Here is a 24,428-nt window from a genome sequence, read left to right on the forward strand (position 1 = left end):
TTTTGAGCATTTTTTACCTCATTGAGGGACGCCGAATCCCAGTGTAAATGGATAATGGTGCATTTTCAGGTCTTAAGACATGTATATTTGAGTTGACCACCGTGAAAAACCATTATATAGTCAGACATATCAATGTTTTGTTGAGAAATATGAAAAAAGAGCCACAAAAAGAGGTGTTTTTAGCACTAAAAGTCCCCGGGGATGCAAACCAGAATTTTGCCAGCGTCACCCATACTGAATTTATATTAAGAACAATGGACTCCACATTTTGGTCAAGTTTCAGAAAAATCTAATGGATGAATCAAAAGTTATGGGACAAAATGTGTCATTTTTGGCCATTTTAGGGCATTTTTGCCCTCTTTTGAGCCCCTGGAGAAGCAAAGAGAATTTTGCAAAAAAAATTTTTTTACTGTGCACATCTATTTAATGAAATACAATTTGTGGCAAAATTTCAGGAAAAACTAATGGATGGTTATCTGGCAATCATCCAAAATAATGGACGCACGGATGCCACTGAAAACATAGGTCCCTCTCTGATAAATCAGGGGACCAATTATAAAGATAGATGAAGCAAGCAACTATGGAATTTGCAGTCTTGTTAGTCTCTTGTATAATAAGCATTATGTCTGTTTATTTATATAATACTAGCCTGGGTGCCCGATATTGCCCGGGTGTTTGGAGGTGTGTGTTAAGAAAAAAAATTTTTAGTAGGTAGGCAGACTCGAACCCATACCGGGAAGGAGGAAAAGAATACGAAAAAAAAAAACAAACAAAAAAAACAACAACAAAAAAAACGTGATGTCTTTGCTGTTGCACCCATCGCCAAACCAGAAGTGATGAATGTTTAAATTAAGGCTAGTCAATCGAAAAAAAAGGGATGACTTTCGAAAATATCAGCAAAAAAAGCGACCCCTCCCTGTAGAAAAGGGTCAAGTTGAGGGTGAAGGAATTAATGTTTTTAGCCAATTTTTTTATATTTCTTATCCAAAGGTTGAGCTTCAAAACGATACCGATCTCATGAAAATCTGTCTTCTCTGTCAAAAGTTTTAGGCATACATACATACATTTAAACAGATAGGTGAGATTTATATTATAGATAATTGTTTCTACACTATTTCTTCGACTTTAAGAGCAAAAAGTAAATATTTAAAACTGTTTAGTCAATCAGTTTTGGTAAATATTGGTCCATGTTAAAAACAAAAATTTAATTTTCAATCTAGTTTATTTGATTTCATACATAATTCGATGAACAGTTTAGATTATTAACATAAATAAAGGGTTGGAGGAGCTCACTTTCAAGTCCTCTCCCTACCACTAATGACATTGAAGAAATCGGAAAATAATTTAATTATTGTTTTCAAATTTCACCACTACATACTTTATTTTCTATGTTTTTGATAGTACCATTGATGGTAATTTAACCTATTTTTAAAATCATACTTTATAATATTTGTATTAATAACATTGATGTGATATTACGAACATTGATAAGAGACAATTCTGAATTCAATTCTCATCTGAAAATGCAAAATCTTATGTTCTTTTTTTATTTTTAAATTGTGTATTTTTTATATTTATTCATAACCTAAAATAAGATTTTTTTGCAGGTGGAAAAATCTTATTTCAATTATGAAAATTATAAAGAGACTTCTGTGTAATGCCAATACAGATATATATAATATAATGCTATTCTAGCTATGTATAAGGAGAGAAACATGGCACAGTGTTCATTTAAAAAAAAGCAAAAAAAACATTTAATTTGTATATGTATTACAGAAGATCAAGACAGCATTGGATTCTCTTCAACCTCTGTTTAAACAGAATGGCAATTTGGTTAGACATTGATTTTTGGCAGAATGAGAAATCCAGCGTGTTGGGCTAGAAATTATAACTATCACCAATCAGTTAGTCCATAGATTAAACTAACTCGTCTTATATCAATGTCTAATCAAAGTTCACTATAAAGTATAATTTTCAATAGTTGTAGTGTTGGAAGTTCCCAAAAAGAGGAATGTTTCTCAGCTCAATTTGAGGAAAAGGAATCAAATGTGACTCAATTTTTTTGGTACTTTTAAACAATAAGTTTATAAGAAGTGCAGGTAGAGAGATGATAACCAGTTTGTGTGCAAGAAGTATAAGACAATGGAGACAGATAAGAATTCAGATGTAGAGAAAGTATACTTGGATGGCAAAAAAGTTGTTCAGAAGTTTTGTTACCTTGGCACTAAAACTGAAAAACAAGATGAAAACAATTCTCACCTCTGTTTGACGCCAAATATCAAATACACCAGCCATCATCAAAAGAGAATTTGGAGTTTCTGTTCAGGCAAATCAAAAGATAGAAAAAATAATATGCAAATTAGCAAATCATTGTTGATGGTTAAAAAAAATTGTAAAAAGCAAAGATTTTAAAAAGATATTTATTTATATTTTTAAAAGTGTTATACAGTTATTACATAACATTTTAAAACTAACATCTAAAAAATCTATAATCAATTTCAAATTTATTAATTACAAAAATATTGTTACATTTTTTGAACAAATCAATGAAGCATCGAAAAAATATAGGAAGCAACATTTTTTTGTCTTGTGTCCCATGATAAAGCTACTTAATCAACCAGCTACCTTTCTTATGAGATAGGCTGACCTGTCACACTGTATAACTCATTTCACCCGATAATCACATATATATTTCTCTCCACCCCCTCAATAAACTACTATAATAGTTAATTATACTGTAATAGTCAATTATAAATTACTTCTCTTTATTAGAACTCTTCATTGATGTCACACAAGATAGAAATAAGGCTTCATCCTCTTATCACAGACAATGTCCATTTCAGATATGTAAACGCATAAATAAAAGCATGAAGAGAACATCACGTGTGTTCATTTAATTCTTAACTTTTTTGAAATATATGAATTCTGATTAATGAAAATTCAATAAAAAGAAAATATTTTAAGTTTCAAGTCATTTAAGATCTAGATATTGTAGGAAGTTCTCTCCATTACTTGATTAGCAGTTTTGGCTACCTCATCTGAAGACAAGTTCTGGTTTGGACCATTATCCAAAAACACGGATCAAATATTTTATGTTTAGATATTTATTTTTCACTGGAATTTCATTGCTTCTCTGTGTGTAATTTTTATTAACTTTGTTTTTTCAAAGACATGGGGCACCAATCATTGGTTTAATATTTAAAATTAAAAGACAAAGAAACAATCACACAAATAATACAAACAATATTTAAAGAACAAAATGAGAAAAAAATGAAGGAAGAAAGTTCCAACAGAACGTTTTATGATGACAGTGAAAAGAATTAAAATGTCGTTCATTTTTATGAGTTAAAAGTTAATTTGTTGTAATTGTGAATGTGTATATGAGAGGCATTTTAAAAGTAATGCCTCCTAATTTTTAATTCTGTCTAGAGTGGATTGCAAATTGCATCGTTATAATGACTGAACTTATGCTTTCATGAACTGAAAGTTTCATGTCTTTATTGCAGATAAAGTGTGAGACTTTAAGAAAGCAACCCCTATCATAGATGTCTGTCAGAAGCAGAGACGCATCATTAAATTCCTGGCAAAAGTGCATCGAGAATGGTGGTGACTATGTAGAAAATAATTTCTGCAGGATAAAAGGTTGTTCAATTTAATGGTACCACTCCAGTCTTTGTAACTCTTCAACTTTCTGAGCAAAAAAATAGGAGGCTTTACTTTTGGAACAACCCTCGTACATTATGTTGTAGTCTTGTTTTGCGTGAAATGGTAAGGAAAGTTTATATTTTGGTGATTTTTAGAGAAGTATTTCACTGTAACAGACAAACTTAAATGTTAGCTTATCATGAAAAGAAGACTCTATTCTTATGTGACCCTCTTTTTTCTCTTGTTGATTCTTGTGTACATTGTTCTTGTTCCATCAGCCATGATTGAATAAAAGTGTTAAATATTTTTAATTTCATTCTTAGTTCAGCATGACTTATAGTGAGGATTGAATTCAAACTCCAGAAAATGAATACTAAGTCTGATTAACTCAACACATTTATCCATTGCGTTCAACAAGATGCACCTGAAGAAAGCCAGCAGTTACATCATTGTCCAAAATGTGATGATAATACTATCCAAGATAAGACTAGTAGTCCAAATAATCTAAATAGTTTTATTTTGTTTAAATTTTTTACTTAGAAGTAGATTTGATAGAATAACGAGTATTGATTGGTCAATAATATGGAAGATTAAAAACATCTTATTAATTTTAAATTGTTAGAAAAATCTTTACTTATATTTAAACAACAAAATATACTTATAAACAATAACAAAAATTTCAAAGAAAATGAGATGAAAATAAATGTTTGAAATGTTTGAAAAATGAGAGAGAAAAAAGGGTGAAAAAAATGGAGGATTTTAAAAGTAGAATAAGGAAAGTTAAGGAGAATAAGGTGATAAGTTAATAAATGATGTAATGGAAAGAAATGAAAAAGAGAGAAAAGGACAAGAAAAAGAGGAAGAAAAAGAAGGAGGGAAAGCAGAAAGAGAAAGGAGAAAAAGAGGGAAAAATAAAAAGAAAGAAAATAATATAGAGAAAGAAGAGGGAGAAGAAAGAACGGGGGGGGGATGAGGGAGAAAAAATAGTGGGTGGGAAGAGAAATAAAGGGAGGAAAGGAAAAGAAAGAAGAGGAGAGGAAGAGGAATGGTAGAAAAAAGAAGAAGGATGAAAAAAAAAGACAAAAAATAAATAGATGAGAGAGATATTTTATGAGTTCCATTAAAAATCAACATTGGAGAATAAAATGAAGTCCATTAATAATTGGGATTGTGAAGGGAAGCCATTGCTCTTTTGAAAAGTTAGGGTCACACTTACAAACTGTCCTACCCTCATCCATACCCTCGACCAATTGAACGGTAACCCCCACCAGTCCAACTGTTCTTCTGCAACAGCTATCAGGAATTGATGGTTTAGGCTGACTTTAACTGTTGAAGGCCATTTTCTAACAGAGTAAATGACTCCAATTTCTTTTTAAACAAGTACTTGGTTATTTTTACCTCTTCAATATAATGGCGGATTCTTTCCTCTTCTCAAACAACAAAACAACAGTGAGCTTTCCTGTTGAATGAAGGCAGAGGGCGCGGCAACCAAGAACAAGAAAAAGCAATAAAAACAAACAGACGCCTTGTAAGTTTATTATTCTGTGCTCGTTACCATAATTAGTGGTGGATTGTGCAGTTAGAGATACATTTCTTGTTTCCAAAAAACAAAACAAGTTGAGCCTCATTTGTTAGGAATTTGATGCTACGCTGTGTGTCTAGAAAGTAATGAAACCAATTTATCTCATTTTTCAAGTGTACATCTATTGTTGAAATTTAATTTAAGAACGCTGATTTCGAACACATGTTTCCCTTTAAGAATTCATGTTCAGCTGAATAATTCTACATTACAAGTTGCTGCTTGGAGCACCCTAACCCTAACTTTGACAGAGTTCCAAACTAGCTTTAAAATCTAGTAGGTGATGCCATTTTCTCCTTGCAAACTTTTTCCCACAAAAGAGACATTGCAGATCTGTCTCTGTTCTATTGTTATTTTCATGACAAGTGCTCATCTGGGATCTAATCTGTAGTGTCCCTTTCTTCCTTGCCAAACTTTCACAGCAAGCACTCATCTCTACAACCACTAGCTACAACTGTCTCCTACTGTCTGTGTGCCTCAATCTAAATGCAAATTCCATGAATAAAACTTCTTTCCTAGAACTGCCCACCCGTGGAACTTCTTATCACTGGCCTGCTTTCCAGCTGACTACAAGTCCAATGTAAACAAGTTTTTGTTAAGCTTAAATAACATCGGCCAACAACAAATGTTGCCTGCGTTTTTTCACCTGATTTAGGGCAAATTTGATACACTGAATCCAAAAATCACATTAGTTTTGCTTAATCAGGTCAAGGTTTTGAGCTATGGCTACATATGTTTTTTTTGATGTTTTTGTTCACATTTATGCATGTGTGGAACATTTAGAAGACGAGCATAGATTCCATCAGGACCTTAAAGAGATGGAAACCAGGTATCAAGATCACTGGGATGCAGTCATGGTGGTTGATTACTGTTAGAATCTGAAGAGAAACCTTCCTACCACTGAGCATTCCAGCAGTTCAAAAAAAAACAGAAGTTTAAGCCCTGAAGTTTGAAAGCAATATGCAATTTACATGTAGCTAATTATATCAATATGCACCATTCAGTTTACAGTAATCGGTGTTTCTATCAGGTAATCAATATATTTTGTTGACAAAAGATTTTTTCTTTTAAAAACATATTTAGGGTGATATGTGTTGACAAAATCTGCTGATAATGCCACAAAAATTCAATCGATTTTGTTAGAAAATTTGATTTTTTTTTTCAAAGCAACTTAGCATTGAAAAATAGAAAATATTTTTATATGAAAATATTATTTATACACAATCAAATAATGAAGTATTTATATCATCAAATTCTTCTGGGATCAATGGAGATAACTCTTGAATATATTGTTTTGTCATTGTTTTTCTTTTGTTATTGTTTTGTTAGGAAATGAGGCAAGACAAAGTGTATATGTTACAACCAAGATGGTTGACTACCGGTCTTGTTTTATTCCCTGTTCCCTATTATGTTTCAAAGGAGATGATTCCCATTGGTATCAAATGTTTGCAAACAGCAATTATTGTCAATTTTCTCTATCAGACAAACATACAAGGTTCTCAGAGATTTAATATTTTAAGACATTTCTTTCTATCTTTTATTGTTTCTTCCAGTGCTTTTACGGTGCTCTAATATTTATCATTTAAAAAAATGTTTTAATTTTAAAAATTTCTTTTTCATGCAACTAAGACTAAAGTTGTTATTGAGAGAACCATGCCCTAAAATATGTGACAGACATTGTGATAGCTTAATCTGGCATTGCTCTCAGCTTTGACTAAAGACAATGTAAATTTGCATGCTACAACTATTTTTACTAAATTGATTCTGACAAAATGAATAGTACTTGTTTACAAATGCAAGAAAATGTTTATTATGATCGGTAGCATCATATTCGGTTTAATGCTTTTTTACATGCTGGCAGGTGTTGGGCAGTTTTTAGAAATTGACTTCCAAACTTACCTAAATCTGATCATGTCTTTAAACGCTATCCTTATTATATTCTGGCATCTTTTCCTTGACCTTCCCTGCCAACTAACCTTTCTACCCCAGATAGTACTACATCTACTAATTCTACAACTTTCATTTTTTCAATATGACCAAACAAAGTCTCCTCTTCTGCACACATCTCTCTAAACTGTCCAAACTTTCACAAACGTTTTTTTAAAAAACACTAGATACATTTCTATAATCTTTTTTATTCTTCTCTTTTATTGCCATCTTTCTGCATCTCTGATAATTCTAAAAGGATAGTGTGTGCCCTAATTTTACCCTTGTAAAAAAAAAAACTAAAAAAACTTATACAACAACTATGATTTTGGTTATGTGCAAAAGAAAAAAAAACAAAAATAAAAACAAAAATAAAATAACTTTTCAAAATAAGCAAATTTTACAATTATTGATCGTCTCATATGCATCTTCATTGATGGGTAAATTTTTATGAAAAAATGATGACGAGGTGGGGGTAGAAAAAAAAAGAAAAAAAAACATCTTTGTTTTGTCAATTTAATTTTTTAAAATTATTTTCACAATGAGAAAAATATTCTTGTATTAGAAGGCAATTCACTGAAAAATCAAAAAAATTAAAAAAACTGGATTGCTCAGGGTCCCAGTCAAATCACCACCTGTGTGTTCTATGAACTCACCACATTAAAAACTTATCAGTAACACTGGAAGAGACAATCATACTAAAAGTGTAAATTTCCACGGTCACTATTTCATGATCTTAATGCCCCACCAAGATTATTACTACATGACCTTAAAAATTGACACTGTGTCTTCTTGAGGGAACAAAGATGGTGAGAGATCGGCAAGATGACACCTGGTTTTATATCTAACACAATATGAGAAACGTTGATTAATTCAAAGACAGGAACACACATATGTATCTACAATTGTTTTACAAAGATTGTCTCACAGGTGGACGATTTGAATAAACAGAATATTACATTGTTTGGATTTGATTTGATTTTTGTCTGAATAAAAAAAGAAAAAAAAAAGTGTGAATTTCCTTTCACTTACCGCTCCCTTCTTTTTCATCTTTCTCTGTTGTTTCATTTTCATTGGGTTCAGATTTTATTTCCAACTCCATTTTAATTTTAGGAACCTTTTGTTCAGATTTTAAAATGTTGTCATTTCCTGGTTTTATGTCCGGCAGGTCTTCCTTGCTTTCTTTCTTGATTGAGGAGAAAAAGTAAGGCTGCTTCACTGACCCCTCTTTCTTCCATTCATAAAACCTACAAAAGAATAAATAAAAAACATAACAGATGCACATATACACTTGTACAGCACAATCACGTTGGCACACCAGTTCTCACCAGATTACCAAAGTTAAGCAACGTTGAGCATGGCCAGTTCTAGATGGGTGACCTAGCTGTATGTCCCTTCTGGGAAGGTTGGGCATGAGGCCAGCACCCTCACCCTGTAAAAAGAACTCAGTTGCTACAAAAGCATCTACAAAGTTGTAGATGGCCTATGCCCCTTAGGGGCTCAAGGCTATGGATGGATTGATGTACACTTATTTAACGACTACACAAACAACTTTTATAAAAGGCTTTGTCCCTCTATTTCAGTTGGTCTTATTTAAAACAACTTTATTGATCATCTTTGTTAACGTGTTAATAAAAGACAAATAGAAAAGAGAAGAGTGTTAGCAATTAAATAAGTCTACAAGTATAAGCAAAAAGAAAAAGGTTAGAAACTCCATATGATCTTAAATGAACGTCTTTTTTTTAGTAGGAAAGAAAAGTGTTTATTTCTAAAGAAAGGATGAATCTCATGTTTGTAAAGAAGGAAGTGTTCATTTATGTTGTACACTCGTGTTAAAGTCAGGATCGTGTGTGTGTGTGTGTGTGTGTGTGTGTGTGTGTGTGTGTGTGTGTGTGTAAGCCCACATGAGTTCGACTATAGTAGCCATGTTGAGTGCATGGTGCTCCATGTTGAACCCCAGGGCCGGACACCACAGAATAAATCAGCTCTTTTTGGTTTTCTATCCGGAAAAGAGGAAGTAAGCCATGTATTATCTCTTTTTATCAACTTTTATCATGTGGCCAGCTTACCTGAAAGATAGCTTCTGATTGGGCAAACTAGAAAGGAAGTTGAATGCTTATACTAATCAGTGCCAAGATTATAAAATCAAATGTAAATTCAAAATTATAAACCATGAACTGTCGCTGATGTAGTCCTCTGTAATCGCTACTGCTACTACTACTACTACTACAGCCACACTTTACTTTAAAATGGAATTTTCAGTTCTTTTATGCTTAAATTTGGTAAAGCATTTTCAGATGCATCGATGCATTTCTATAAAAGTTTTTCATGTTTCGGAAGTTTTTAGATGATGATTGTTAATTTGAACTATTTTCTTCTTGATTATTATTTTCACAAGGTTTCAGATGATATAACTTTCAACAGTCTTCAAGTATATCTGTTCTTTTTTTGAGCTGATTATTAACCTTTAACCATGACACCAAGGAATCAAGTGACAGTTTTCAGGAGAATGGAGGTTCAATCTTTACTACAGGTGATAATAACTAAGAATAAAAAAAAAAATTAAGACTTCTGCCTGGCCATGGATGACGGAATAAGAACATTTTACTCTCATAGATTATTTAAAGGATTCAGTTTTAATATTTTGTATAGGTTCTTAAGTTCAACATATCTGTTCTTAGGATATTAGATTTTTAGAAAACTAGTATAGTTAACAAAGAAACAAAAACAAAATGGCTTTATTTTTATAATGTGATACAAAGTTATCTCCATATATAATATTTTGATAGCAGAAATTCCCCTCTGGACCAAAGTACCGTGGGTTTGCAACAACAGATACCACATACAAATTCAATTCATTCACCCCGATAGCCACTATCTTATGTAGCTTATGACCACCATTTCTGCCACATTCACTAGTGATACTAAAATGCTACATTGCACCCAATGAGCAACACCATCACAGTCGCCATATCTACAGAGGAAGAAGTTCCTATTTTTCTCTCTCAATATTTAGTGTCCCCACCACTACCAGTTGAGACCAGGTCAAATTTTATATTTTCCTACAATATAGTGCTTGCACCGCTATTAACTGGTTATTACATACATACGCATAACATAATCTTTCCATTTCCCGATTCAAAAATAATGAATTCTTTCTTCTCAAATTCTGCCCATTTTGATTGGCTGATATTCGCATATTCTGGAATCCTTCTTGATAGAGTTCAAAATAGACTTTGTAGCCTCGTAGGAGATGTCCTTTTCTCCTCCTTGCAACCTCTATCTCACAGAAGGGATGTTGCGAGTTTGTCTCTGATGTATCGTTATTTTCATGGAAAGTGTTTGACTGAGCTTCAATCTATGGTCCCCCCTCGCCAAACTTTCACAAGAAACACTCGTCTAGCTGAAAACACTATCAATAATTCCCCCCACTCTTTATCTGTGCCTAAACCTAAACGTAGATTCCATGAACAAAGCTTCTTTCTTAGAACTGCACGCCTGTGGAATTGTCTTCCGTTTTCCTGCTTTCCGGCTGACTACAATATGGCTGTGTTCAAGTCTAACGTAAATAAGTTCTTGATGAGCCGTTCCATATAAGTTATCAAATTTACCAAATTTTCATTACTAATGATTACTATATTGTCCAATTTCTACTGTACACTCTTTAACCCTTATCCTTGAGTGGCCTCTTGGCCTTGATAATGTGGTGATGCCTATGTAAAAAAAAAAAAAAAAAATCCACTTCTAGAATAAGTAAACAAATGCTCCAGAAATTATACAATATGGCATCGCTCTCTACAGAAGAAAATTCTAAAAAAAAAAAAAAAAAAAAATCAAACATATTAACTGATTGTCATTGCTCTCTACATATTACAATCGTGCTGAAAACAAACAAACAAACAAACAAACAAAATTAAACATTAACTGATTAGTGTCGCTCTATGCAGAAGACAATAAGATTTTTTTTGTAGGTAAATTTTTATATTAGCACCACCTCCACAATTTTCTTTAACGTGACAACTTTTATAGGTTTTTGACTATGTTGATTACGAAAATCTCATTCAAATTTGGCAGAGACAAGTACATTTCGATGGTTGGAGGTGTCTATTCCGAAAGCCATTCTTAACATGGGGAGGTTGGGGGTATCTATTCTGAAAGCCGTTTTTTTATAAGGAAGTGGCCTGCTAGTATAAGAATAACATAAACAGCTGGGAGCTTTTCCTTGGCACCAAAGCCAATGTTGAAATGGCTCGTTTTTTGTTGACTGAGGTATCACTTCAGTTCTGCAGAGTTCTAGGAGGCCCATCTTTTCAGGTTTTGTCTTTTCTCTTTGAGAAGGGATTAGTTTATTGCTAATCGTCTAAGGTGCTCTTACTGGAGAATACCAACAGGGCTGTACAAACATTTTTTGCAGATAAATTATTCTTCATCTAATATACTGATTCTTAAATCTCACTTTCTGACCCCTGTGTCACATCATCTCGTCATGGGAGAGAAATAAATATAACTAACACAAATGGCTAACATACAAACATAAAATGGTTTATGATTGTAAGTGGACAATGCAATAGGTAGTTGGGTAACTCGGCTTATGTGTGAGGAATGACCTGGTTGTTCTTGAACTACTGTTATACTCCAGCATCGTTGCCACTAATAACCTATTCAGGATAGTCTATTAAAGGAAGTGGTGTCAGTACTTCTCTACAATACTTAATAAAGGTACAAGTCTTACTTTATTAGTTGTTTTTGTACGTTTACAAAGTTCTTTTCTACATTTTTAACATTTTTGTAACTGCAGAAAAAATAAGTCTATTCCTTTCATTCATAAATGCTAGAAAATGAGAAGAATTGTTTCCTTGTGGGCTACAATACAGTCGTCTTCAAATCTAATGTTAACAAATACTAATAAGACATTCACAGCAACACTTGTCTTCTACCACAGCTGCAAAACACTTTTTTCTTCCACCATGTGTTAACATCAAATGCAATTTTCATGAAATTTTCTTTTAAAGAATTTCTTATTCGTAAAACACATTACTAAAGACTGCTTCACAGCTAGCTACAATGTGGTTGTCTTTAAATCCAATATCAACAAATACTTGTTATAAACTTTCTTTATAAATAATCAAATTTTGTTCATTCCATTCATTCAACTGCATCTTATTAACCCTTATCCTCAAATAGCTTTTAGACTTCATAAGTAATGACTCCTTAGTTAAAAAAAGAAAGAAAAGGCTACATAAACATTTTTATTCCACACACAAAAGTTGAAAAATTTGGTTACATTTTAAGATATTGCATTGTAGAAAACTGAGAAAACTAATCTACACTTAGCACTAATATGCTTTTAGCAGTTAAGTGTATATCTATGATTTGCCAAATTTATACGGTTCCTTAGATATGATTGACAAGGTTTGACCCCAGATTTATTTATCGTTTGATAAAAATGTAAATAGTGGATTCTTTAATTTAATAATGCAGCATAAAAGAGTTTAAAGTGATCAGTTGCAGTTTGGACGTTAGTGCGAAAGTAATGCAAGATCCTGCTAGATAGGAGTGGTCAGACCGTTTGAGTTTTCTCTTGTGATAACCAGAAACAACTTAACAGCCATAACAACTATGATTCACATGTCTTCATCTTTCTTTTCATTCTCTTTATTTTAACATAATTGGTGTAATGGATACCAAGGAAAACTATGGGATCATCTAACCAGAGTTTAAATCCAATTAGATCTATTGCATTCACATATAATGTAATACAATTGATAACACTATCCTGCACATACAAGTAAAATAGCAACTGGTTAAATCATTTATAATATGTATCATGTTTTCCCATTTCAACACAACACTCACCCTAGGTGGATTGAACCAGATTCTTCCAAAGGTGGAAGTTTCATGGGAATATCGAATTCATAATCAGTTGCATTATGTTTTGGCATTAAATAACCCCCCAAAATGTTGATATGTTGTAAATCAGTTTTTTTTCTTTATTTTCTATCCAATTTCTTCTTATTTTGGATCATATGAACTTCTTTATGTGTCTTTGAGGCATATGGTCATATAACAGTGTCACACTTTTTTTATGCAGTCCTTTGCATTATTGTGGCATTCTGCACGATCTTTCAAGCTGTACTGATTGGGCAGTAGAGGGCAGACAAGGCAGTTTCACAGCATATGGTTCTCCTCTCTACATTCGCAGACACTTGAGTCAGTTTTGTATCCTCATCTGATTGGGGGATCAAGGTAAAAGCATTCAGATCATGATCCTTGTTAAGTAATACTTATTATTACCTGTGAATTTGACTAAACATTTTGAAGTAAACTAAAAAGCGAGACAAATATTGTCATATAAGTTGCTATTTTCACAACATTTTCAATGATATAAACCCAGACTTTCTCTAAGTACTTCTTTTTGAACTCCGGATTCAGTTTGAAATTTTATACAGTTTGACAGAGATTCTCAAGTTTAAAAAGATTCACTTGAAGATTGGTGGTTACACTAATCAAAACATAGTGAAAATGACCCAAATGATATAAATAATAATAAAAATCTTTTTATTTTATTTTTAATTTCTCATCTTTTAAATGTCTTCCTTCTTTTTCAAAATGTTGGACTTATCCATAAAGAAGAAACAAGTGACTTGAATTTGATTGGATTACAATTTTGCAATTTAGGGAAGGTATTTGTTCTAGTGACAATAATTATGGAGTTTAAAAAAAAAAAGATTTACAAACAAACAAAATACAACCTTTGTTTATACAAAAGGTTGTTTTTTGCCTATTTGTAAAATTTAACTGTACAAAAAAAAAAAAATTTTTTAAATAAGGAGAAAAAAAAAAATCCCGAAGTTATTTTTGTTGATGTAAATATTTTCTTTTTTTTCTTCAATTATTTTCTTTAATGAACCAAAGAGGTTGGAATATTTGGTTCTACTTGGATGATCTTCAGCATAAACAAGATTCAAGATTAATGTACCTTAATAATTCACAAGTTCAAAAAAGCCACGCAAACATGACCACAGAGATCTCAAAAGCTAAAAGATCTATTTCAATTTAAATAGACCTTAACAAATAATAAAATAAAGATAAAAATAGTCACCCCAATATTAGTTGCTTGTTTTTCTTGACATACGTATTATGTTTATTAAATTTATTAAAAATAACAAAATAAAGATAAAAATATACATTAAAAATAAAAAAAAATAAAAGAAAGGTGAAAATAAAGGGTGAGCCCTCTTAAAATCACCCACAGAACCATTAATAAAATTAAATTTTTTCTGCAATCTAATCAGGTTTAGTACAAATAAACTTCAGTCTATACTCAAATTGTCCATGAATATTCAACAGTCATTGTTTTATTGCTAGAAAATATTGAAGTCATGTTTATTTTTATTTATTTTTCGGCATTTCAGCCCCTTTTCAGGTTATTTAATGCCAAACCCAGTGATTTTGAAGAAAAATTGTTTAATAGAATTTTTTTTTTTTTCAAGTCGGTTTCTATTTAACCCATAGTTAGGACTCTAACAGGTACTACCACTCCGGGTCAGAGTGGACCTGGGAGCAATGGCAATTAAAGGGTAGCTCCACACTCCCCAAAGCCCGCAAACTGGGGCCTCACCATCGAATATAGTTTAAGGTCATATCCAGGACCTAAAGTCATGTTTAATTTCAGAAGAGTTTCCGATGGGTAACTCATCTGTATAAGTCCTGAAGATGAAAAAGAGTTTTCAGTGGGTAGCTAATCTGTATAAGCTGAAAGTTCGCAGACAAAGAACAAAGATCTTTCTTGTGTAAACACAAAAAATTATGAGTGGGAATTCTAAAAGATACAAGATTTTGATGGAGTGATTCCGGTTTCTGATTGGTTGCTAGCAGAATATGGCTCCATTTGATTGGTCAGTTCCTATTGCCATTGTCTATAAATAGAACTTTCAAATTTTCTTTAATCATACCCTCATTATATAAAAAAAATATTAGAACAACATACAACATTTTCAATATTTTTATTTTCATTCAATGCAGAAAATGGATTGACTAAACAAACTTAATGATCCAATTAAAATATTACATAATTTTCTAAACGTTTGTTTTCTTCTAAAAATTGAAAAAGAATACAAATGAGAAGATTTCTAAAATCAGTAAAATAACGACTTGAATTTTATCATTTTTTTTCTTTTAAACTTGGACAAAATGCAGCAATCGATTACAAGCTAGCAACTGAAGCTGTGGACAAATATACTATCATGGATTTTGGGATAAAAAATCCAGCATCCGCATACTCCCTCTTTAACATTAATATCAAAAAGTCTTCTTGTGAAGGTTGCCTGGGAATTACTATCAGCGACGCTTTGCATTGGAAAAAGCACATCTCTAAAACTGAAGAAAACTGAGAATGTCTTTGCATCATTTAGCAAAACTTTTGTTAGCCACTCACTCTCTAGCTATCTATTCACAACTGCATACGACTATGGTGTGACTGCACATAGAATTTGTATTACCAGTTTTAAGGACATCTTACTCAGATCATTAATCACCGGAAACCATTCACGCAACCAGATATGTGTAACCAAGCAAATACTCTCCATGAGACACCTGCCTACTCAGAATGTCTTATTTCTCTGAACTTAGAGCCATTGAACATCTGACATCTAGTAATACATTTAGTAAACACTTCCAAAATTTTTAACTATCTTGCCAACAACAACTTTGAGTGCTTTATTGATCATCATGTTTAACAGATGTGTACATACCTACATAGCCAGAAAACGGCACAGCTCCTATGACTTTTGAAAACATTTTTTCATGCTCAGAATTTCTGAAACAGATGTGCCTATGGAGACACTACATCCTTTAAAACACTCATGCTTCTTGAAATTTACCCTAACTACACCTGATCTCCCCTTTCATCCACATGCACACATACACATTTGATGTGTTGTAATATACTTAAGCACTGTACAGAACAATTTCATTATCATCATTCAACGAGTTTCTAACGGTAAATGAAAAAAAACATAATATGAGTAAAAATAAACTTTAAGTTTTAGTATAAAAGCCCTCCCAAATATTTAAAATGAAAAAGAAAAAAATCTATCTAAAAAAAACAAATAATCAAAAAACTTCAAACCTAAAAAGTAAAAACACAAACAGAAAAAAGAAAACGAAAATAAAAAATGCTGTGCAGTGATTGGCAGTTTGGTAGACATTCTGGGATGCTGTGTATCCCTGGTGTCATTTCCTGAAATGTTCAAATGTCACATTCTTCATACAACAATCATGAATGGATGTATAATTCCATCACACTAACTCCAACCTTACCTTGCAACCTAACCTTCCAAGTAACACTGAAAACAAAAGCTTAATTCAATTTCCTCTTCAAAAACGTCACGTCTTTCTACACTTTTTAAGGTTTAACAATAATAAATTCTCTTAACCTTTTTTTTTTCTTCATTTTCACAACCTTTTTCCAATTTTAATGCCAATTTTTACATCGATAATGCCGCACATTCTGCTTAAAACACTGCAGCAGTTTTATAAAACAACAATCCACTGCAAGTTAATAACTATAAAGACTACTATATTGATAATATATATTTAATGAAGAACATAAAATACTCATCCCAAGATGGATAAATTAATTTCCTAAACAGAATAGTTTTACACCAATTTTATGTCATCTTATAAAGATTAAAAGCAAGATATAATGATACTAAACTTTCTGCCTAAAATCCTTAATCTAATTTTGATTAGAATTTATTGCATGGTATTTTAGAAAATGTTTCAAATTTAAGACTTAAGCTTAAGGGGTCTTAAGAAATTGAAATTAAGGAAATCTTGCCTAATTGACCATGGATCAAATTCGATGTAAATCTGATATATTTGAATTTTCAAATGGGAAGTTGTACTCAAATTATACATGCTAAAACCCCTTTTAAATACTCCAAAGAAATGGAAATTTGGAAAATATTAATTGGTATTTAATACCTATTATAAAAATTTCATAAAAAATTGGAGATTTTATATGAATTTTCACAAAGAACTTCACCTCCTCCCTCTTTACATAAAACTAAATTAAACTAAATATAGCCCACATTTGAACCCTATCATGCATAACAGTTGTGTTCCAAAATTCTTGAATATTGTACATCTGAAAATAAAACATGCAATTATTATTTCACATTATTATTTTATATTATTATTTTATATTATATGCTATTAATCAAATGAAATAAAACATGATTTTATTAAAATGAATCAAACAAAATTATAAAGAAATTATTTAAATAAAACAAAAATAAAGAAATAAAAAGCTTACCCTTCCGCCAAGACAACACATCGACGTCCTTTTTCCAAAGGAGTTTTGAAGGTTCTTTTTTCTAACATGGTTTCTGACTTGCAGTTGTTTGTACCATAGGCTACTTTCTTTGGATCACCCTTATGCCAAGAGGGTACGAGGCCCCAGTACATCGGTTGGATAACTCGTTCAGTAATAGGTTCAAGCTCTGATGCAAAGTGCTTGCTTGATAACATAACAGGCCTGCAAATGAAGCATAATGCAGTTAAGTTATGCATTTCAGTGCATGGGAAACGCAGATCTGCAAGTGTTTTTACAATCACATCACTATTATTCCCCCCCCCCATAGTTTTAGGGTGAATATTTCCATAGCAACACACTAGAACACTCTCAGTACACTTCAATAACCACATAAATCGGCTTCATAATCTAATGATGGATGATCTTTTTTCTCACAGAAGAGATGTTGCTAGCCTTTTTCTATTAAGAATTGAGTTTGTAATTAACCTAATAAGTCAGCATCTCCCTCTATGTATTTCTCTTACCTCCTCTCTATGTTGACTCAGCCACTAATATTTTTAATGCCTCTATGAGCATTTAGAGAAAGACTGATTCTTTTTTTAAGTATTGTTATCTAATTTATATATTTGTGTCATACTATGAACACATGTGAAAATTAAACAAACAAGTTTCTTTACTTCTATATAATAATAAGCCAAAAACTATATGGTTCCCCAACTGATGCCTTTGTCATCTTTTTTGTGGTGGGACTGGAAAGAGTCATGTGGTTAACCTTATAGCGGAGACTACCTCAAACAAACACTTTCTCCCAATGATATGGATTGTTGTAGCTTCCACTAGTATGCAGCCAGTAAAATAAACCGCACCACACTTCACACGGCTTTTCATATTTCTATTTTTCATGGCAGATCAAGAAAGAATCTTTCTGATAAAACTCTAAATGATCTACATACAAAGTAAAGAAATTTAAAGGTTCTTATCACTGACGAAATCTCCACGACTACCTATGAACACTAGCTGAGAGTTTATCATTTAAACTCCTCGGCCTAACATTCACAGGTAACAAACATGAATTGGAATACATACATAGTCAATTCGGATTGTAAAACAAATCCGAATTGACATGTTCTTATTTACTTGTCTCCCCATGAGGGTATGGTAAGATTAAGGTCAGATCTTCATTCATGTGTAGAAGGCATTAAAAAAATAATGAGTTGCCTGCTTACTAGTTTGTAACCTTACATTGTAAACCAATCGCATATATTAAAGTTTAATCTACAAATATATAATCAATATTTGTAAAATCGAGTCTACAAGAGTTACTTCCCTTGTACTGTTACCCAAAATCAGTTGTAGAACTGTTACCTATTTTGATCATTTAAACTCCTGGCCTGATGTAAAACATTGGGTTAAAACAGCCAAATGACACCATTTCATAACAAACGATGCCTTAATTTTTTTAGTTCGGTACCTTTTTAAACCCCTATTTAGACACAAGTATGAATTTTAGGAGAAAAATAAAAATTAGCCCCAAAAGATGCATTTTTCACCTCTAAAACACCCTGGGGCTGAAGCCCCAGAATTTTCCTAGGGTCAAATATTATGTTTCCAGATATGTGATCTTGCTTTTGGGTAATTTTCAGCAAAATCTAATGGTCAGAAAGAAATTCTATGTCCTATTTTTGGCCATTTTTACCACCTTTTTACCCCCTGGTGACGCAAACAGAATTTTTATCAAAAATCTGAGAATGTTACATTTCCTTCCTTGGATAGTTGTAACTTCATGTGAAATTTCAGAAAAATGTAATGAGTAGTTATTGAGAATTTTGGGAACGAACGAACGAATAGACAAGGGTGAGTTCTAAGGTCCAAATTCGACTAAGTCGGTGGACCAATAATGCTTGTATATAAAAATAATAATATTAAATGAGTAAAGAGACTTATTTTTATTAGATAGACATGAAAGTTCTTGCAGAATTTTTAATTTTAATTCCAAATAAGTTTTTGTTATAATACCTTTACTTTATGCATCATTTTAAAGAGCGTTTTTCGCTCTATCTAATCATTTAAATTACAATCGTTTTTAAAAAAATGATGAATTCTTTTCAGAATGATGAATACAAGATGGAATTCATACAATTTTCTTATTTCAATTCAAGCTCGGCCAAAAAGTTACTGAAACAGCTCATGATATCAATGAAACATTTGGCCCAGGAACCACTACTGAATGCACAGCATAATGATGGTTTAAGAAATTTTGTGGCAGCAATGCGAATCTTTAAGATGATGAGCATAGTGGTCAGCCATCAGATGTTCACAACAATCAAATAAGAACGTTAGTCAAAGCCAATCCATTTACAAATGTTTGAGAACTTGCTTCTGAATTAGACGTAACATATACAACGATTTCAAACTGCTTAAGAGAGACAAAAAAACACTTGATAAATGAGGGCCTCACGAATTGAACAACAACCAAAAGAAACATCATTATGAAGTGTCATCTTCCTTTCTTTTACGCAACAAGAATGACCTGTTTCTCAACCAGGCTGTGACTTGCGATGTAAAGTGGGTTCTTACGACAACCGGCAATGCTCAGCTCAGTGGTTAGATGCCGACGAAGCTCTACAACACTTCTCGACGCCAGAGTTGCACCAAAAGAAGGTCATGTTGACTGTTTGGTGGTGTGTGACTGGTCTCATCCATTAGAGTTTTTTTGAATGCAGGTGAAACCATTGCAGCTGAGAAGTACTAACAAATGGATGAAATGCACCAGGAACTTCAATAACCCAGCATTAGTCAACAGAAAAGGCCTAATTCTCCTCGACGACAATGCCTGACCACATATTGCTAAACCAACCTTGCAGAAGTTGAACGAATTGGGCTACAAAGTTCTGCCTCATCCGTCATACTCTCCAGATCTCTAATTTACTGACTACCATTTTTTCAAGCATCTCGAAAACATTCAAGAAATGCTTCCAAAACCTAAGCGATATAAAAAATGCCTTCAGTGACTTCATTGCCACCAGAATTCAAGATTTTATGTTACTGGCATAAATACATTTGTTTTGCGTTGGTAAAAGTGTGTTGATTTTGATGGTACATATTTCAATCAATAAATTTTTTGTTTAAGTCGAGACATGTTCATTTGAAAATAGAACTTTCTTGCCAACCTGATAGCTATGTAAGAAGAATGTCCTTACAGATATGACACAGGCTATGAATTTTCAGGTGAAATCAAAGTTTTTCTTAATTCACTAAAGAGAACAACTTTAAAGGGGCTTTATAACTAAAATACTTAAATATTAACAATTATTTTTATACTTAAAGTCACTAATGTTTCATGCTCACTTAATCATCAGTGTAGGAAGTAATAATTACTGCTGGTTAGAAGACATATATATGTGTGTGTGAATTGGATGGCACAAGTCTTACTTCACAAAACTGAGCAGTTCTTAAGTTATAACTATTGATACAAAATTTAAAATCTATGGTATTTTTGTACTCCAAAACATATTTATATATCATTTTAAATTACTTGGGTGCATCTAGAATGTATCATATGTATTTTTAATCTTAGATGTAAAATAAGGTAAGTTGATCTTGACCTTAAACTTTGACCTTTGTTTACTAAAAAATGCTTTATATGGTTTTAATTATCCAAATAATTTGTTTTCCTTATGATATCATGTTATTCACAAAGGATTCATGGTGGGAAACCGTGTAGAACATTTACTAAGTGTTGTACTGAAATGACCCCAATTTAAAATGGTGGAATTGGACATTTACCACTTTGTCCAAGTTTTGATATCACACAAATATGGCAAAGTTGTATATCTTTAGTTAATTTTATGCTGAATAGCATTTATAAAAAAAAACGAACTGGTAATAACTAGTGTAGTATTAGTCCTAAGCAAGACATGTCAGCTTCCTCCAAAGGAGAATGTTTACAGGGAATATGAAATTCACAGCTGCATGTATATATAATTGCATTGAAACATTGGGTCTCATTATGTCATCAAAGTTAAGCAACATGGAGCCTGTCCATTATCAGATGGGTGACCATTTGGGAATACTAGGCACTGTATGTCATCTTCCCATTGGTCATGGCCAATGGGAAGATGACATATAGTGCCTAGTATTCCCAAATGGTCACCCATCTGATAATGGACAGGCTCCATGTTGCTTAACTTTGATGACATAATGAGACCCGATGTTTCAATGCAATTATATGACAAATGTAATGGTCATAAAATCAACAGATTTTTTTGTTATTTGTGGTTAAATGATGATCAAATGTCTTTTTTGTAAGGGGGGGGGTAGGCAATTTTAGTTTTTGTTAACATTTTCTTAGTATAACAAAGAGATTGTGTTATGAACCAATGTGATATAATGAAAATACATATTTAAAAAGTGAGTTCAAATCATATTAACATCTTATTAGGCACTAACAGAAAAGGAATATGCAACAATTTTATGTCAGTAATCAGCATAAAAAGATCTTTTGGCTAGGAGCAAAGTGTAGGATCTGTTCTGATACTGCACTTAGTCTATTTTGTCTTCAATCAGTGAAGAAATTCTAGACTGAGATAATTTTTATTTTTGTTTCAATCCAGAGGGCTCTTTTTGGAAAGCTGGATTTTTCCCACATTTAAAACCAATCTTATGTCTAACTCTGTCCTTGTGCAGCATCAAAAAAAAAAAAAATATATATATATATATATATATATATATATAATTCAATTGATTTAGTTCATTAAATTCACAAAATGATAGTTTTTATTAAATTGTTTTATATATGTTTAAAAGAGAATGTGCAATATTTTATTTCTGTTGCTGTCGTTGTTGAAATGGAATTTACCATCACAGTTGTGCTTCCACCAAACCAATAGCTTTATAAACATCCTTCACATTCATACTCAGGGTCTTCAGATTGTCTTTGACAACATTCTTAAAATGTTTCCATTAGTTTGTGTGTCAAACATTTATTATGCTGTAGTTCCTCACAATACAATTGCTTATGGGGGGGGGGATAGCATTTTTCATTCTGGCCAAGTGTCCATCTCATTGTATTTAACAACATATTACATTCATTTCTGTGCCAAAGACACCAACTTGCTGTAAAACATCAATATCTGCTGTGAACGATTGTCAATTAATGTTTAGGATCCTTTCAAGAAATGTTTAACAGAACCTCTCTAGCGCTTTGATATGTTGATGGTCCATGCCTGCAAATAATATAGCAGTATAAACAAGCTTTATCTTCTGCAAACTAAACATCATTCTGATGGGGATAACCACACATGTTTTAAGCCTATACTAAAAAGGTCACACAATACCATCCTGGGCCATGGAAAATAAAAGAGTTAAAAATAGTGTGCATAACATTTCTCTCTCTCTGGTTCAATATAATAAAAAGAAATAAAGCAAGAAAAAAACGAGGGACTGCTGTTTGACCTAATTTCTGTATTGTTCTCATAACAACTACCAGTAAGAATAAAAAAAATAATATTTTTGATCTCCTATGCACTAATTTAGGTTTTAGGGACCCAGGGAAAGGAATATTAGTTTTATTTTTTATTTTTGCCATAATCAGGTCAGAGTCGTGCTGAATCCAATGATGTAAGGTGTATAAGTGTATCATAATAGTTCCTGACTTCTAGCCAGACAGGCATACACACACAACTTTCCTTTCTTGGGACACATAGACAACAAAATAAAAGAATTAAAAAGTGTGTATATCTTTTGTGATATTATCAATGTTCCCCCATAAAATGTCAGGAAGTAAAAAAATATATATATACATAAAAATAAAAAAAGGAAATAAGTTTATCAACAGAACAAAGGTATATGAAAATTAGTAGAAAGACAATTGGGGGGGGGGGTAACCAAGGCACACAATTGGTATTGGACTGCAAGTCAGTATATTCAGAGTTAGTTTTTGAATCATTTTAGGAGTAACAGTTTACAACATTAAGGGACAAATTATGGATAGTCTTGAGTTTGTAACAATCAAAGACAGTTTCTAGTTTTGGACAGTTGAATGCAAGTTGTGGTTCAAAGCATATCAGGATGAACTGATATCAACTGATGAACATGGTCTCGACAGAAGACTAAGATGTGAACGTTAGTGATGGTGTCACACATACACCCAGAGTACAACTAATATTTACATATGTTGGTGTTGTGGTTTATGTATTTTCTCTTGTATTATTTTTTTATACACATCCAAAAAGACCAGTCATTGGCATGTTGTTCTTTCTTCTTTTTTATATTTTTTCATACATGCAGCTGCCAATGTGAGAGACAATGATACGGCTAGAATAGAAGATGAAAGAGAAGCAGACAATGGAAATCAAGGTCGATGATTGTTGTTGAGTGGGGGAGCACATAGTTTCATATTTTTTTCTCTCCCCTTCACAAGTATCATTTTACCTAAAAAAAAGAAAAAGTTTATCTGAATGCCACCCCACTCCACGAATAATTTTGTTCCCATTTACTCTCAAAGAATAAAAATTACAAAAAGAAACTTGCCCATATTTTATCCGATGCAATACTGTAAGAGATATATCAGCTTTGTGAGTGTATCTTGTGTAGTTTCTAACTTTTAAGTAGATGCACACACACACACACACGCAAGTAGGCAACTGCCCTTTATATAATAATATAGATTTTTGTTCGATCTATTTGACACACATCGTTGGGTGGGAGGGTAATGCTAGGCAAGGTAGTGGTTTTATATAAGCAGCAATGGAAACACCTGTTTGACTTATAACAATTTATTGTTTAAAATAAAAATAAATTCTCATGAAATCGAAGGTACATTTAGCAACAGCTGTGAGTGCAATTGATTAGTCGAATTTGGTGCATTGCAAGAAACAAATGTACAAAACATGGAGGATTTCCCCTTTTCAAAAACAAAACAAAAACCAAAAAAGCAAGCAGTATAAAAATTTGCACAGT

The 24,428-nt window shown here is 32.3% G+C and overlaps 1 protein-coding gene across 1 annotated transcript in view; it reads right to left on the bottom strand.

The window, feature by feature from the left end:
* Positions 1 to 24,428, bottom strand: part of LOC145248035 (abasic site processing protein HMCES-like) — a 77,649-nt gene that overhangs the window by 12,369 nt on the left and 40,852 nt on the right. The window contains exons 3-5 of the mRNA XM_080109759.1: positions 17,469 to 17,690; positions 8,183 to 8,397; positions 2,260 to 2,318 (exon numbers count right to left, since the gene is read on the bottom strand). Coding sequence (XP_079965885.1) covers positions 2,260 to 2,318; positions 8,183 to 8,397; positions 17,469 to 17,690 — 496 coding nt within the window. The remainder of the gene's footprint in view (positions 1 to 2,259; positions 2,319 to 8,182; positions 8,398 to 17,468; positions 17,691 to 24,428) is intronic.

This window comes from Euprymna scolopes, chromosome 26 (genome assembly GCF_053919585.1).
Source record: "Euprymna scolopes isolate OS-2025 chromosome 26, ASM5391958v1, whole genome shotgun sequence".
NCBI classification, from domain to species: Eukaryota; Metazoa; Mollusca; class Cephalopoda; order Sepiida; family Sepiolidae; genus Euprymna; species Euprymna scolopes.